This window comes from Cheilinus undulatus, linkage group 8, assembly GCF_018320785.1.
Source record: "Cheilinus undulatus linkage group 8, ASM1832078v1, whole genome shotgun sequence".
Taxonomy (NCBI): domain Eukaryota; kingdom Metazoa; phylum Chordata; class Actinopteri; order Labriformes; family Labridae; genus Cheilinus; species Cheilinus undulatus.
In genome coordinates this window covers 19279638-19295254 of record NC_054872.1, presented here as the reverse complement: position 1 = coordinate 19295254, position 15617 = coordinate 19279638, and the positions used below count along the sequence as shown (strand labels likewise).

Here is a 15617-nt window from a genome sequence, read left to right as displayed (position 1 = left end):
TAAGCATGACTGTAAGCCCCCAGAGGATCCTATGCCTGTCAACAAGACATTTTGGCAAAGAGAACTGCTGCTCACTGGATATTTGCATTTTTTTTCACATACTCTGTAAACCCTAGAGATGGCTGTGTGTAACATACCTAGCAGCCCTGGGGTTTGTGACATACTCTCTTCTGGAAAAAAATAGGAGATTGTTAAAACACTGGCTGGGCAGATGAATCATGATTACTGCTTTGTCATTCTGATTGTAGGATCAGAATTTGGCATAAACAAAATTATTGAATGTTCAAAATCCCTTATATTGCTTTTCTTCCCAAATCTGGTGCTCAGTTTGAACTTCAGCACATCATCTTGCCCCTGTCTATATGCCTAAAATGTGTTGGTTTCTGTCATGTGATTGGCTGATTAGATATTTGCATGAATGAACACTTGAACACATGTTCCTAGTAATGTGATTAGTGAGTGTATGACTGTGCATGCTCCCTTATTTGTATGTATTAGAACAGACTTACGCAGGCTGACTCTGCAACACTCTGTCAGCTAAAGGAGACATGGGGAGGACAGTATTTCTGTTTTATATCAGAGCTTATCAGTTAATGGCCAGCAGCTGATCCCTCCCCCCTGCTGTGTATTAAAATAACATGATGGCATCTGTACACATTTCTAAATGCTGTCTGTATGCATCTTGTGCTTCTGCTAAACTGATAACACACCAACAAATAAATTAATTGGATATTTCAGCTGGAGCGACAGCTGGGACAATTTTTGCATCCCATTACACTGAACATATGTGCTGTATGCATTATTTAGTGGGTTGTAAGTAGATGAATGTGGTAGTTTTCTACAACTGTAGACTGTGATGAGAACTTATGCTGCTGTCAAACGTTAGGGCCTGGTGTTCCAGCAAGAGGAAAATGTGATATTACACTTCCTCTGTGTATTAAATGCAGTTAAATTTAGATTAAATCCACAAATCTGGACTTGAATATGACGCAGATTGAGTAGATAATAAATGTGTTTACATGACAAATTACTGATGTACCCAGCTCATAAAAAGGGACCATGTGCATCCAATTTTATATGAATATGAAAACATTTATTAAAATCTACCCAGCATGAGTCACCCAGATTTGCTGTCTACAAAGACACTTTGTCTTTGTTTCTCAGTCTGATGTAAGAAGTCCTTCCCCTTATTTCACATCATATCACGTTCTCTGCTTGATGGATGTTCTACAGTCTTCATCCGGAAATATTCTTTATTTAGTGCTTTTCAAATCAGGTTACATGAATTGTATTTATGGTATAACCAGAGTGACATTTATTCACTGAATGACTGCTTTATGCAAGTTTTATGAATGTTCCTGCAAATGCAATCCAATTTTCCTTTTCTTCTGAATGTTTTTTTTGTGTCTTTTAAACCTTCATGCTTGTACCTGTGTCTCTATTTTCTGTGTCTTGATGGAAGCAAGCTGTACAGCTGTACCTTCAGTCTCTTCACCTCTGTGTCCTCTTGTAACAGAATGAATATTACTGTAGGTTAGACTTCCTGTGGAAGAACAAGTTCAAGAAGGAGTGTGAGGAAATCGAGACGATGGAGAACCTCAACCGGGTTTTATTGGAGAACGTTCTCCCTGCACATGTCGCAGAGCATTTCTTGGCAAGGAACTGGAAGAATGAGGTAGATATTTATCCTGTTTTTGTAATTATAAAGGTGTGATGTGACACACAGATGCAGTACAGATGTGTCATAGAGGTAACCCATGACATTATTCATTCATTACATCTGCTGAGGTAATGCAAGACAAGCTTCACAAAAATGCCGTTCAAAGTAAATACAGTAGCACTGAGATGTTCCATTAGTCATTTCATGTCTTTAGTTCCTTGCTGCTTTTAAAAGCACCACGCAAAAGTCTTTGGCAACCATTCAGTTTTTTTTAATGAAAGTTATTGTAGTTCATCTCTGACTGTGCAAGTACAATGGATTGCCCAGATTTCATGTCTGTCATCAGGTTCATGTATCTTGCAAAACTTGAATCTAAAACATTTGAGACCAGTTTAAGATTGAATGGACTAATCAGTGTCATTTTTAGAAGAATCAAGCAGTAGCTTCAGTTGAGGTTTCATTGCACTGTGGGCCAGTAAACCATAGCAACCAGTGAAGAGAGTAGCTTGGACGTAGTCATAGTGCATACACAGTTTAATCAGAACTAGAAAACATTTCTCTCTCAACAGAAGAGCAAAGATCTGTACTGAAAGCTCTTCTCAGTGGAAGAGATGTTTTTGCTGGCTCTTCTGATAGCGAATGACAACAATGGCAGCCTGTCAATTTGGGTTGTGTAATTTTCTCCTTGGGGAGGCGTGTGTGTACTTCGACATATGTTTCATTGCTCTGATTGGCCCGTAATAAATGCAACAGACAAACCTTTCCTCCTTCCTTTAAAGGCTCTGCCCTTCTCAAACACCAACTAAAGACTGATTCCCAGATGACTGTGAAATGTATCCCATGCAAAGGACGTGTGAAACGGTGTAATTTCATCCAGAAAGCAACTGATTGGGAATGTTTTGATTGTCCAGTGATCAGGAGTACAAAGGTCTAAAGCAATGAAATCATATTTATAGAGGCCAAGTAGTTGGTACAAGAAGAATAGTCATAGACATCAATAAAGAGCAAACCTGAACATTAAAGATGTAGTATGGGATCATCGGGGCAGAGAAATAAATTGAAGGCAGTCTTAATCCTGAAGGGGGAACTGAAGGTAGATATTATATTTATATGATATATGAAGATTACTGAAGAAAGCTTCAAGACAGTCTCTCTAATCAAGGTGTTTGCTAAACACAAAGGCAGGTCCCACTAGCTGCCGACTTTTGTCTGCACAGTTAATTTTATTCTGAAATTAGATTTTTCACAAGTAATTGTACAGTACTTCCTGTATTGTTTGGCTTAATGTTATTGAAGAGGCTGGGTAATAAATATATGTGGATGACATTAACTCTGTTAAAACTACAAAGCTAAACATGGTCAAATACTTCTGCACAGTTCTGTAGGTAGATTTTTTAATCACTCTAAAGCCGCCTTCTTATTGATATTGTAGGGAAATGTGCCACATTCATGCAGCACCACATAAAAGTGTATCACATCACAATATTTTGTTTTTAAGGTAGTTTCTAAAGATGTGAGACCACACCTGTCACCTGAGAAAGTGAGCCATTTGTGATTCAATGTACTTTATGCGGTGTCTGGCTTTATGTGGATCATGTTTCACCTACCTAATGTACCTATAACCACCCTCCTTCAATACGGATGTGATGGGACAAACAGAGATTTTGTTTGTCTTACACAATTGAGAAACATGTTCAACAGTTTCTACAGGAAAAATTAACCTGAGTAAAACAAAAGATGATGTGAAAAATACACTCAATTTGCTAATGGTGAATTTAATGTTGCCACTGTTTTCAAATGAAGCTTGAACATTTAGTTTTTGATTAAACCCATCATAATTTTGTTACAGAACCTGGCTTTTCATGTGGAATTAAAATGATTAATTACTTTAAATAATGAAAGAAGATCAGGAGACACAGTGAAAGGGAATCTGCTTACTTACTTGTGAGACTTTCTCATTTATCATTGCAAACACCCTTTTTTTTTAATCCCCTGAGAGCCTCTCTACTGTGAGAGTGAGAGTTTTTCATCTTTTAAAGTTTAGAGGACATGGTGCGCTGGAGGTTAAAGGAGTTAAAATAAAAATGCTGCTTTTGCTGCAAATTTCCTGAATAAAGAGTCAGCAGATGACTCTATTCTGCAGTTGAACAGATTCCAGGAGAAGCTGAAGCTCACAGATTTTAAACTAACTTAAGTGGATGATTTGCCCTCATTGGTTTTTCTGTTGGTCTTATAGCACAGTCTGAGTCTATAGTCCTACCTCATGACTTTGTTCAAAGGAACCTTGTGTTGGGCCATAATGATATATCTTTTGTTGCTGAAGACTGGCACAGGCAAATGTTTTTGCATTAAATGAATTGTTGTCGAATTTAATGTACTGATGTATGTAGACCTGCACAGCGGCACAAGGATTAGCACAGCACCACCATTCAATCTGAGGGCTTGTTTTCCCCCAAATGGGAGCACAGTCACATTGGAAAGTGGGAAGTGACATTGCACTGCTCTTATCAATTGACTGGCAACCAGTCCAGGGTGTACCCCGCCTCTCGCCAAATGACAGCTGGGATAGGCTCCAGCCCCCAGTGGCCCTGAACAAAATAAGCAGTGTAGAAAATGGATGGATGAATGTAGACCTGATAGAAAATGCAGGGGTGCCTTGCTTCCCCTTTAGGATGGAGTTAACACATCCTTGAGCTGACGTTGGGTCCGCGGCTGTCTTTTGGTTTGATAGCATGTTAACCTACTCAGCAGTGACTTTGTTAGAAGATTTCAGTAAGTAGCCACTACTTAGTATGGCTGTCAGCATTAATGCATTCATCAAGAATAATTAACAATAATTGTTCTTTGTGTGCTTGAAGTAAAACATTTTTAAATATCATCCGTGTTTCATCCAAGAAGAGAAATCAGCCAGTAATCTTTTGTTGTTGTTGTTCTGGTTTTGCTGCCATCCAACGCTGACATCTGTAATTTGTCTCCTGCTTTTTGTCCCACAGGATCTCTATCACCAGTCCTACGACCTGGTTTGTGTCATGTTCGCCTCGATCCCAGACTTTAAAGAGTTTTACACCGAATCTGACGTCAACAAAGAAGGGTTGGAGTGCCTCAGGCTGCTCAATGAAATCATCGCTGATTTTGATGAGGTAAAGAACACACTGCTGCAGCCTTCACAACCTCCTACACATGCACCACAAATTTTAAAAGCAAACCAGAATATCTTTCAAGCCCAGCGCGACTGAACTCCTTGAACTATTTGTCTCGTATGCACATTGCAACCCTCTGGGATCTTACCTTGATTCTGTTGGAAGCGTTCAGTGGTGGATGTTCAGGAGGGAAACAAGAGTAATGCATTTAACATATCCATAAACTGTTGTGTGTTTTTATTTTTGTGTGAAGCTGCTTTCCAAACCTAAATTCAGCGGTGTGGAAAAGATCAAGACCATCGGCAGCACTTACATGGCTGCCACTGGACTGAATGCATCACCTGGGCCTGAGTACACATCACAGGTAGAATTGTTACATCAACATTTTACTACAACATTAACTTTACATTAAATATTACAACCAATGTGTAATATCTGTGCAGTAAAACCCCATTATACATATAGTTGTTGGTGCTAATGTTGTGTTATTTATTCTTTCCCAGGAGCGTGACAGGCAGTATATGCACATAGGGACCATGGTAGAGTTTGCATTTGCCTTGGTGGGGAAGCTTGATGTTATCAACAAACACTCCTTCAATGACTTCAAACTACGAGTTGGTAAGTTGCACAAAAAGACATTTGTGCTCGTACAAATGTACTGTGAACCAGTACAAATACTTTAGGCTTAGGTATTGGTGCTTTCTTAATTACGAATATAGTCGGCATCAAAGGGAACACCTAGAAAATGTCAGTGGCCTTATGGTGATATTGATTACCTTTTCCAGCAGCACTTGGCACCTGCCCACAGTGAAACCAAAACTACCAGAAACTGGTTTGCTGTCCATGGTGTTACTGTGTTTAAATGGCCAGCCAACTAGTCTGATCTGAACCCTGTAGATAATCTGTGGGGTTAAGGTCAAGGAGAAGAAGAGACTCAACAATACAGACAAGCTGAAGGCTGCTATCAGAGCTACCTGGGCTTCATAACACCCCAGCAGTGCCACAGACAGATAGGCTCCATGCCATGTCTCATAGATGCAGTAATTTGTGCAAAAGTAGATCCAACTAATTACTTAGTGCATAAATGAGAATAATTTAACAAAAAGTCAACATTTCTGTAACATAAATAAATTTATGGATGGATTTTGTGTGACATTCTCATATTTTTAGATAGTGGATTTTGTTAGCTATAAGCTGTAATTATCGTCATATAAACAAAAACTGTCTTGAAACATTTCACTCTGTATGAGATGTATCTAGAATAAAGAGAAGTTTCACTTCTTGAATTAAATCACATGAAAAATGAACTTTTTCATATTCTAATTTTTAAAATGCCTCAGTTTGTTCAGCGATGCTTCCTTAGAGGTCTAAGAAAGGGCCGTCTATTGAGACATCTTAATAGTACTTTATCTGACTGTGCTGATTGATAGTCAAAGCATTTCAGGCTGATTTGGAGGCACTTCAGATATTGGTATCACTACGTAAATATCTTCCTGATATATCCATCGCATCTTATCAGGAATAAATCTCACAGCTGGGGTTTTGGTCCATCTTTAACGAGGACAACATGCATGCTCAGTGGATGCAGCCTTCGTGCATCCACTGTAGATTTCTGTTCTATTTTTAGAGCACTTGTGCACTGTGGGAGGGACTTCTTGATAAGAACAAAGAGGATGTGTACACACCTTAATAATAAGAAAATGAAACTAAACAGCATGTATAGTCATGGCAACACAACAGCAGCAGATTGAGAGAGACAGAGACCAAGCTGAAGGAGCTTTGAAGAGAGAGCTGCATGAGGTGAGAGTCGAAGTTCGATACCTTCAACCTGTCTGTAAAGATCTCAGCATGAGCTGCTCCATTAACTCAGCTGTGTGGGTGTGTGTGACTGTTGATCCCTGCTGCTTCCAGGCAGGCTTAAAATGCTCCATCAGAGAGGGATACAAGTTCTCACCCGCTGGGACAGGACAAAACCAGCAGCTGTGTTCCTGTGTGCGTCTGTTCACTTGTGTAGATTGTAATTTCCAGGAATCTGGAGATTGACTGAGACGTCAGAGTGGAAAAAGCGCTCATCTGAGTGCTGTGCTGTGAAAAGCACCGGAGTCTGCTCTGCAGAGGTGCTAGGAGGGCTTGGGATCAAGAGTTCATCTGCATTTAGCTTCCAATTCATCACATGTTCTGTTGAAATCCAGTGAAAAGCTTTGTTTATTCTTAAAGTAGTTGGACTTTTACTAAAGGCCTTGCCTGCTTTATTTTTGAATAAATTTTCATTAGAAACCAGAACAAAACACATCACATTTACTTATCCTTTGTGCTAGCAAAAAAAAAAAAAAAAAAAAAAAACTGCCTAGAAATACTGCCATTTAAGGAAAAATCTAAATATTGCAAAAAATGTAAACCCTTGGATGGGGTGAGAAACGTTGGCACATTGGTAAAAAGGAAAGTTGTGGCTTTCTGCTTTGAAAACACATTTGATGGATTATGATATCTCTGGAGTAACATACTTTAGGAATTAGCATCTATACCTTCAGTATTACTAGAACTTTTCCAACAGCACATAGGTCTAGAAAAAAATGATGAAAACTCCTTTTCCACCTTCATTTAGTTTATCTCTTCTTTAGCTTACAGTATATACGTAGGGTCGATTTAAAAAGTCCAAACATCTACTCCCCAAGTCTCCCCATCCGCTATTGCTTGACCTAGATAAAAACATCACAGAGTCAAGGAAAGGTGCAAGTGAGAGGATGGAGGAAAGTGATGAGGCAATCTGACTCATCCAGAGTATTCTACGTGTTGTTTGAGGCAGCAGATGACACTTGACAACTTCTGAGATAAATATGAGCTCAATAAGGTTTCTACAGGTCATGATTGTCTCCTCAGGACAGACAGTAAACAATGAACCGTGGGTCATATTTTCTTCTCTCTCTTTGAAAAGGATTGCCCAGTGTACCCTATGCAAAAGGAGATAATAAAGGCCAAAATGAAGCTCCTTCTCTTATCTTTTAGAGAAACTGAACAGTTCTTACCATGACTGAAACTCAACAACATCCAGGTCAATCTACTTTCTATCCACTTTTCCTTGACCTCAGTTAAAAGTGTCAGCGTCAAGGAAAAGTGTGAATTATAGAAAATGAAAAGAGAACCACAGTGATGAGGGAATCTGACTGATCTGACACAGAACCATATGTTACAGATGTGAGTTTACTATATAAAAACTACAATATACTATTAATGGACTACAGATTTTGTCTGAGGTAGCATTTCCACTAGACTTTTTTGTCCCCGGTCAAGATGACTGGCAGTCCTCAAGAATTTGGGCCATTTAGAACAACTACCGGACATTTGCTTTTGTTTTGCTGCATTAACAGCAGCAAAACACATAAATCTGGTATTGTGTGATACATTGATACACACGTCTGTGCTAAATGGGAGAGAGGACACGTTTTTATTTCCAGAGCTGACCCAAAACCGAGACAGTAGAAACCAATCCAACAGTAAACCTGACTAATTATTACCCCATTATTAAAAACTGGTAGACATGTGATTAGACACTAGAAACGACTGCACACAGACTTTCTCTCATTTTTCTTTGTGTAAGTGGTTTAAAGTATCAAAATGAAGGCTGCGCGCTTTTCCTTACACACGCAGTCAGATACACAATATACGCCCACGTTAAACTCATAAACAGTTAGCGTCACATTAGCACCGTTAGCCTGTTAGCTCATTGGCCGCTAAGTTCTTTGTAGCTTACATCAGCAAAATACAATCCTCCACCGATAACAACGAAGCATCCAAACACATAACAAAAGTGCTTTCTTAACTGGACACTGCGTTAGAACTCTATATTTCAAATGAAAAATGAGTCTTACCATCAGTTGCTAATACCAGTCCCCATGATGATATCACTGTAACCTCCAATAAACCAGTAAATCCAACCATCCTGGTTTATTTGGACTAGTCCCGAAAAGATAAAAGCTGCAAAGCAGATAGTCGGTCAAAACCTCCTCTAATTAACAGCTTATCCAAGACTACTTCTGCTAATTAGCCAGTGTAGGCCTCTCTCTGCTGCTGCATCGGTGTTCCAGATGCTCAGCTGTACCGTTCCCTTTGACTCAGCCTCTTCATTACTCACAGCGATGACATACTCAAAATCCCTCCATACCGCTGATGATATTAAGCCTTTGGTTAACCAGGAAAACCTCACTTAGATTAAAATTGTGCTTTATGCGAAAGCTCTGGTCAAACTTTTCCTGCAGAGCATAGACTGTTGCAGAGTCTCCAGCAGTAATGAGCAGGCACAGTAGAGAGATAGATTCGCTTTGACGTCATTGTGCATACATAATTAGTCATGTGCTTGCCATCTGAGGAGATAAACAATCCCAGCACCGCAGGACAGTAGATGTAGTAAGATTAGGCAACTTTTAGTTTATATTAATGCATTCTCGCAACATATCTTCTAGGTTACACAAAATATAATGTGCAAGTATTCAGTATTTACTTATCTGGTCATTTGCATGTTTTCTGCCGGACATTTTGACCGGTTATATTTTTATCTGCCGGACTTCCGCCCTTTTTACCAGCCAATGACCGGCAATTACCGGCTAACGGAAACTCGGGTCTGGGGTGTTCTTATTGTTTAATGCAGTGAATAATATGTCTAAACATCTGTAAGAAAAATGAAATCATTAAGGTTTTTATGAACATCAGGGCGGAGCAGCTTTTAGCTGCTTGACAGTCTGAACCTTACTCCATAACTAAGCTACGATTTAATGAACAATATTTAATTTCCCCTTTTTTAAACTGTTTTTGTGTCCTCTTGTTTTATCCCTATTATTTTTATCTGTATTTTTTCTTATTTTGCATATATGTCACACTTTGATGTTTCAGATCATCAAAGAAATTTTAATATTAGACAAAAATAACCAGAATTAATACAAAATGCAGTTTTTAACTGATCGTTTTTGTTTATTAAGGGGAAAAAAAGCCATCCAACTCACCTGACCACATGGGAAAAAGTAACTGCCCCCTAAACCTTATGACTGGTTGGCCCACTCTTGGCAAAAATGTTTTAATTCAGCCACACTCTAGGGATTTAAAGCAAGAATTTAAGGTCATGCCACAGCTTCTCAATACAGTTTAAGTCCAGACTTTGCTAAGACCACTCCAAAACTTTAATCTTTTTAAGCCATCCAGAGGTGGACTTGCTAGGCTGTCTTGGATCATTGTCCTGCAGCATAACCCAAGTTAGCTTGAGCAGATGGACATTCTCCTTCAGGATTTTCTGGTAGAGAGCAGAATTAATTGTTTCATCAATTATGGCAAGTCATCCAGAATAGAAGCAGCAAAGCAGTCCCAGATCATCACATTGCCACCACCACGTTAGACTATCAGTATGTTTAATGATCTTTTTTTACAAAATGCTGTGTTAGTTTTACGCTACATGTAAAGGGGCAAAAACCTTCCTAAAGTCCACACACTTTTTCCCAAAAGTCTTGAGGATCATGAAGATGCTTTTTGGCAAATGTGAGAGGAGCCTTTGTGTTCTTTTTGGTCAGCAGCGGTTTGGCCAGTGTCTTTCTTATTGTTGAATCATGAACACTGACCTTAACTGTGTCAGATGAGGCCTGCAGGTCTTTTGAAGTTGTCCTGGGTTCTTTTGGGACCTCCTGAATGAGTCGTCAATGCCCTCTTGAGTAATTTTGGTAGGCTTGCCCCTCCAGGGAATGTTCACCAGTGTTCTAAGTTTTCTCAATTTGTGGATAATGGCTCTCATTTTGGTTTGCTGGAGTCCAAAGCCCCCTAGAAATGAACTTGTAACCATTTGTAATCTGATAGACGTCAATGACTTTGTTTATCATCTTTGATCTCTTAGCCTGCTTCACTTTGTCAGACAGGTTCTTTTTAAGTGATTTATTGATTCAAAATTCAAGTGATTTCTGGCAGTTATCAGGCCTGGGTGGGGCTAGTAAAATTGAACATAGCTTTAAAAAAATGCAGTTATTAACAGTTAGTTCATGATTTAACAAGGGGGACAATAACTTGTTCACATAGGGCCAGGTAGGTTTGGATGGCATTTTTCCCTTAAAAATGAACTCACCTTTTAAAAACTGCATTTTGTACTTGGGTTATCTTTGTCTAATATTAAAGACTACACTGGTTCTGTCTGATTTCTGGCTCATTGTTAATATGTAAAGCACTTTGAACTTAAGATAAGCACTGTTAACAGATAATTATTTTCCCTATATCTTATTTTATTAACTATAATGAAAAAATAGCTAATAATCACCTTTCAGCTTTAAAATCTTTAATGTCATCCAGACATCAGAAATCCCTCTAAAACTGTCTGAGATTTCTCCTAATTACCAACTCCTGCATGAGCAGCTGATTCTTAATACCTGAAAACAGAAGAGGATTGAAACATGGATAAACTCACCAATTTCTAATAATTATGTCAACCTTATGTCAAAAATATGTAAACAGATGTTATAGGGAGTTCCAAAACAATGTTTAATCAATTAACTGCATCCCACCGTTTTGAAAAACATAACAAGTAGTAGAAGTGGCAACTATGTCTTGTGTGCTCTAAATACTCACAAAGATAAAAACACGGGAGTAAAGAGGCTAACCAAGCAAATCTGGTTCAATCCATCTGAAATGTCACTGATGTTTTGTTGTACTTTGTCAGGTATTAACCATGGTCCAGTGATAGCCGGAGTCATTGGAGCCCAGAAACCTCAGTATGATATTTGGGGTAACACAGTGAATGTAGCAAGCAGGATGGACAGCACTGGAGTCCTGGGGAAAATACAGGTGAGGGAAAGATGCATCCAGTTACACTCCTAATGCATTTCTAATAATCAAACCTCTCATACATATTTTACCAGTGGCTACAAATCACTAAGTCCCTGTTTGAATAAGGTCTGTGTAATTCCTAAAGATGGAAACTGTAGTTTTTAAGGATTCACTTTTAAGCTACATTTCCTTATAAATTATTTTTGACTGATTATTGACTTCAGAGAGAATGAATGCCACAGACAGGGCAGGAAAGTATTAACCAACAATATGTGTGAGCTTTCTTTGTTTTCATGGGATTTATTTAAAAAAAGGGATGGATGATCATACCAAAATAACCACTGTCTTATTGTTTGATGCATTTAAGAAGTCTCTTTATGTGTACCCTTCAAACATCAGGCTCTTTGAAGCTGGCAGTCTGTTAAAAGCAGCCTCATTTTTCTATTTTCATATGTAGATGTCTTAAATGTCAGCTAAGATGAATCTCTTCTTCTCTCTGCTTGTGCTGTTTTTGGCAGCAGAGACATTACATTAACTCAGCATCATGTGAAATCTTCCAATCATTCCCTCCCTGCCTGAGCTCTGATAAGAAATAATGGGTTTTCACCTGCATGGCGAGTGTCTGAGGGAATCATTCAGTCTTCAGAGGGATGGATTACACCTCACAGCCCAGACATGTTTGATAGAGACATCTGCTTCCAATGGCATCCTGAGATTGGTTTGATATATTTAAGATTTGCAAGATTTTTCCAAGGTTGCATGCAGATGTTTCTCATCTTGTGTGAATTTTTCTGCCTGATTTTGAGGACATTTTCATTCAGTGTTGTTTTTAAATTCACCTGCAGCTCTACCTCTTTCTCTGAATGCCTCTGAGCAGTTTTATTTTATGGATGAGCCTTGTTTACAATCCATAACAGTGTTGGGAAATAAAAAAGAAATTGTAGGTGATCACAGCTCTACTTGAAAACAACTTTTAAGATCTGCTGTGTAAGGCTCGGGTTTTGAAAACACCATTTCTGCAAGTCAAATTCAGATTATTGCTGCTGAAACACAGCAGAAGATTGGTAATTCAAAACAGCAGGCCAAGAAAACAAGAGTGTGTTACATAAAAGTTAATGGTCGGCAGATTCTTCTCAGCTCCTGGAGATGTTTTCTCTTTGTAGAGCTGAGTGATTTTGCCAGCAGGAATGTTACTGAGTCATATAAAATGAGTAAAAGCATCTGATTTCTCCCTGCAGGTGACGGAGGAAACGAGTCGCATCCTCCTGACCCTGGGATACATGTGCTCTTGTAGAGGCATCATCAACGTCAAGGGCAAAGGAGAGCTCAAGACGTACTTTGTGCACACAGAGATGAGCCGCTCACTGTCCCAGGGAAATGTAATGCCGTAAGACGGACTCAGAATATGCTGAATATATGCAGAAACTACTGTCACATGGAGGAGATTTGATCTCCTCTGTGTTATTTTTACAGAGACAAAATGTGAGGATTGAAGAATTCAGGTCTGGTTTTAATGTTACATTGCAAGTTATTAATGCCACAGCTGTAGAATACATTTAGTCACTTATGTTTCTGTAAGTGTAGCATGTACAGCAAGTAGGCAATAACCCCTGAAATATATTGTGATGTGAATGTTGGATCCAGAAAAGCCACACTGATACAAACTGAGTCAGAGAGAGGAATCTGAATTGTTCTAGATCCTGTTCTTAGAGGCTTGTGATGCTAACTTGATCTTTGAAGTCTCCTTTAGCCAGTAACAACAACAGAGTGATTACTTCACAGGAAACAGATCATTTTGGATGTAAAATAAAACAAAGTGGCAAATTTTTTTAAACATCCAGAAGACAAAAATCTCAGAGTAAACATTGGAAATACAAAAACCCAACATGCAGCTGTCAACATAAGAGTAAGTTTGAATGTTACAGAATATAGCAGATGAAACATGACATCTGCTACAACCATTGTTGAAAAGACAAAGGCGGTTCTTGTTTAATGAAATGGCCGGTGGACAAGGAGCAACACATTTGTGTACATAACTCCATCGACCTTGTTAGAAGCACCAAGTTTTGGATGTAATTTACAGGCAGAAAAGCATAAAAAACATTATCTATGAATATATTGTGATATTCATACAGGGCCGATTTCCCCTCGACTATCTTTGCACTTTTATCATCTTGTCTTCATGGCATATGTCTGATTCTGCAGAGTGGATCATATCTGAGCCATTAGGATGTAAAAGTCAAGTTTGGACTGTAACTACTGCATCAGAAAGTGATGAAGATGATAGAGGGTGAAGATTTTTATTGGGAACCCAGAGCCTGATCTGTGTACAGGGTAGCTTTAGAGTGCTCATGGTATGGTGGTTTTGTAACAAAAGAAAATACTACCAAAAAAGTGTTTTGATGTTTTGATGCCATTGTTTTTGTAAAAACTTCATTAAAATTTCTATGTATTTCACTTTTTAGGAGTCTTACTGTTTTTTTCTGCAAGGTTCTTCATTTTAAAGCTCACGCTAAATGAATATAATTAGGCTGTGCTGTAAGGGTCTTAAGTTTGACAATAGATTGAGGGGCAGTGAGGTTATCGCTGCACAATGGATTGAAGCTCTCAATCTGCACAAAGTGGTCTCTATGATGCTGCAATTAAAAACACTCCCATTTTAATTGAACTCTCTTTTTCTGCCCACCATAACCTGTGAAAAATTGTTTTTTGAACCTAGGCAATTTTAATGGGGAAACTGGTTTATAACGGCATCCAAACCATGACAAAATCTTCCATTAAGAAAGTCAAACTGAGTTTCCAACACCTTGTACAAAAAGCCAAATGTATTTATGTACATGAACAGCAGAAAAATTATAATCTTTGATTACAGATAAATGTGTTCTGCTTTGCAAGAAATTCTTAAATGTAGATGTCTTATTGTTTCTGTGAAACTTTGTTTTTATTCTTTAAAAAAAAAGCAAATGTGAGTAAAAAAATAAGCTTAGTTTATTAACCCATAAATATTTTCATTACTTTAAAACAGTGGTTACCAACCTGAGTCCAGGCAACCCTATGGGGGGTGCCAAAGATCTCAGAAAGGGTGCAAGACCTTGTCTGCTCTGACATTGTCCAAATTACTTGTACATATTTTTTTCAGGGACAGTATCTTAGTAATTGTATCTGGCAAAAGGTCCCATTAAGAAGTTAATGCAGTTAATTTGTATTTCTGCATCAAATCAGCTGTATTACATGAGTTTTTATTATGTTATTAAGAGAAAAATACAATAGGCTCTATTATCAGTATTTTTTTCATTGAATCATACTGAACTGCTGCAAAAAAGGGATGTCAAGCTCATTTTGGGTCAGGGCCAAATTTGCTTCAATGAAATGTCCTGTGGGCTGGGCAATTTTTTAGCAACATCTATACAACCAAAGACTGATAAATAGGCTGCTGTAATGTTTATAAAGAGAAATGATCCAATATTAGATGCATGTACTATTTAATGAGTGCTGCATATTTGCACACAAAAAGGTTAATCAGGTACATTAGAAAGAGAATTTACCTGCAGTTAATCTAAACAGGTCAGGCAAAAGTATACTGTCCTTGTAACATATGACAATTTTTACAGACTTTAACGTTTTTAAGACCCACTGATGATGAATTTACAATACTGAAATATTCATTATAAATACACATTCACTGGACTGTTTATGGATTTCAAACAGCAACATGTCGTCCACAATATCTGATATGACCCTGAGATTATTTCACCTGATCTGGGATCAGTGCACAGAGTCCAGAGAGGAGACCAGTGAGAGAAAGCAGCGAAAGAGAGAAAGACAGAGACGAGGACCCTGTGAGAGTCACCGCGTTGTGTATCACAGCTTATATAGATGCAAACCCTCACCTGCTGAGTGAAAACTTGACTTATAAGCACATGTCTGAGCCCCTAGAGTCCTTCCTCTCCATGTCCACTCTATCTAAATCCCTTTGACATCCTCCTGACGCGTGATGAATTGGGGCATCTCCGTGCATATTTTGG

The 15617-nt window shown here is 38.5% G+C and overlaps 1 protein-coding gene across 5 annotated transcripts in view; it reads left to right on the top strand.

Moving 5' to 3' along the window:
- The window catches only part of adcy2a (adenylate cyclase 2a), a 133637-nt gene extending 119588 nt beyond the window's left edge, over positions 1 to 14049 (top strand). For 2 of the 5 annotated variants that reach the window (XM_041793298.1, XM_041793297.1), the window contains exons 21-26: positions 1517 to 1675; positions 4654 to 4800; positions 5054 to 5164; positions 5304 to 5418; positions 11486 to 11610; positions 12831 to 14049. In XM_041793298.1, coding sequence (XP_041649232.1) covers positions 1517 to 1675; positions 4654 to 4800; positions 5054 to 5164; positions 5304 to 5418; positions 11486 to 11610; positions 12831 to 12983 — 810 coding nt within the window. In that variant the 3' untranslated portion in view covers positions 12984 to 14049. Of the gene's footprint in view, positions 1 to 1516; positions 1676 to 4653; positions 4801 to 5053; positions 5165 to 5303; positions 5419 to 11485; positions 11611 to 12830 lie in introns of those variants that run through there. The other 3 variants (XM_041793299.1, XM_041793300.1, XM_041793301.1) reach the window with 3 other exon arrangements.
- Positions 14050 to 15617: the final 1568 nt, after the last annotated feature.